The sequence below is a fragment of the Acyrthosiphon pisum genome, chromosome A2 (assembly GCF_005508785.2).
Source record: "Acyrthosiphon pisum isolate AL4f chromosome A2, pea_aphid_22Mar2018_4r6ur, whole genome shotgun sequence".
NCBI classification, from domain to species: Eukaryota; Metazoa; Arthropoda; class Insecta; order Hemiptera; family Aphididae; genus Acyrthosiphon; species Acyrthosiphon pisum.
In genome coordinates, this window is record NC_042495.1 from 45528962 (window position 1) to 45530601 (window position 1640).

At 30.1% G+C, this 1640-nt stretch overlaps 1 protein-coding gene across 1 annotated transcript in view; it reads right to left on the reverse strand.

The window, feature by feature from the left end:
• LOC103309835 overlaps positions 1-191 on the reverse strand; it is a 2465-nt gene extending 2274 nt beyond the window's left edge. Inside the window, exon 1 of the mRNA XM_008186329.1 lies at positions 108-191. Within this exon, the coding sequence (XP_008184551.1) occupies positions 108-191 (84 nt within the window). The remainder of the gene's footprint in view (positions 1-107) is intronic.
• Positions 192-1640: the final 1449 nt, after the last annotated feature.

The following is a 1640-nucleotide window of genomic DNA, read 5'->3' on the forward strand; positions in this document are numbered from 1 at the left end:
AAGAAACCTTGTATTAAATTTTCAAAATTTTCTAGCCAACCAAAAATTTTTATTGTTATTTAAAAAAAAATACTTAGAAAAATTGTAAATTTCAATTGTCTACTCACTTTTCCTGGTACATTTATTCTTTTTGGTGAAATAGTATCGTCCATATTCTCCATTTCAGGAACCTCATCTAAACGATCACTCATTGTAAATTGATTTACGTAAAATTTGTAAACAACGTAATAAAAAAAATAAAAAAATAGTATGGTAGTTATTACACAGAGACAAATATAAGGAAATACGGTGGTGTTACAACAGAGATCACAGCACAAATGCGTTGTATCAGTGAAATGTACAATGTAGATAGTGCTGCCGACGCACATCCTGCAGGGGGATATCAAGCAGGTGTTCTTTTAGTTGTTCTTTTTGTCCTCTAAGGGACGCACATTCCAATAAAACCCACCAAATAATGCATAACACACATACGCACATTCGCCAGAGCCGTATGCATGACGCACGCACACACATCCACTTCACGCGGCGTGCACATCCCACCAGAGCCTCGGTCACGTGATCGATGCTAATGGGTGGAGTCTGACCGCCGCCCGACAAAAACTGGTCGCCGCCGGGTCATCGTCTTATTTTGAACAGAGTATAGTTCTTTAAAATACTATGTTAAAAATGTATATTAAAACCTTGTGATATTTTCATATTATTTACTAAACAGAGTTATTTCAAAAAAATTATTTGAGATTTATAAAATATTATCCAATAGAACTTAAAAAGCTATTCACTATTTCACCATTGAAATGTCATATTGTATTCTTGCCCCTATCAATGGACTATAGATAAGATTGGCTAAACCAATAAATATCTATTTACCCAATATGTTTATATTAACAACTTTATTAATATAAATTTATATATAAATACAATGAATTACTCACTTTGTGAGTTGCGTTACGAGTTACGACAGAGTTTACCGTACAACAAATTCGTACATAGCTTATAAAAATAAAACAAAATACATGGAATATAAATGAAATAAAAAAGAAAATAGAAATCATAAATAGTAAGCAGACAGATAGCATAATAAAAAGTCAACCAACTAGCTGTAGAATAATAATAATTATTTTTATAAGCTTAACGTAGTCAACTTTCCATTCTCTCACTCATCATAGTACCAAAATATTTTATTTAAAAAATTCTTTGTTGTAGAAATTAAAACAAAATACTACGAAGATCAGATGAAGACTTTAAATAAAAATAATGAATGTACGTATTTTTGTGCAAAATAATTAAAAATCATATATATTAATTTTCAGTTATATAATAAAATATTTATACAATGTATTACTCCATAATTAAGTTATTCTATAATATTTAAAACTGGTATTGCTCAAATGTTCCAACAGTCACGCTGTGTTATGTTATTCCACTTATTAGGTAATAAATGACCTAACCTAACCTAACTTAACCTAACCACCTTTGAAATTAAATATTGTAGCAAAAAACGCCTGTTCTAAAAAGTCTTCAGATAAAGTTGTCACACCATTCTTCAACTCAACATTAATTTAAACCCTTCAAAATCTTCAAAGTTCGAGTACAATGATAATCAAGTTAATAATTATTATGCATGGTGATACGGCACACGT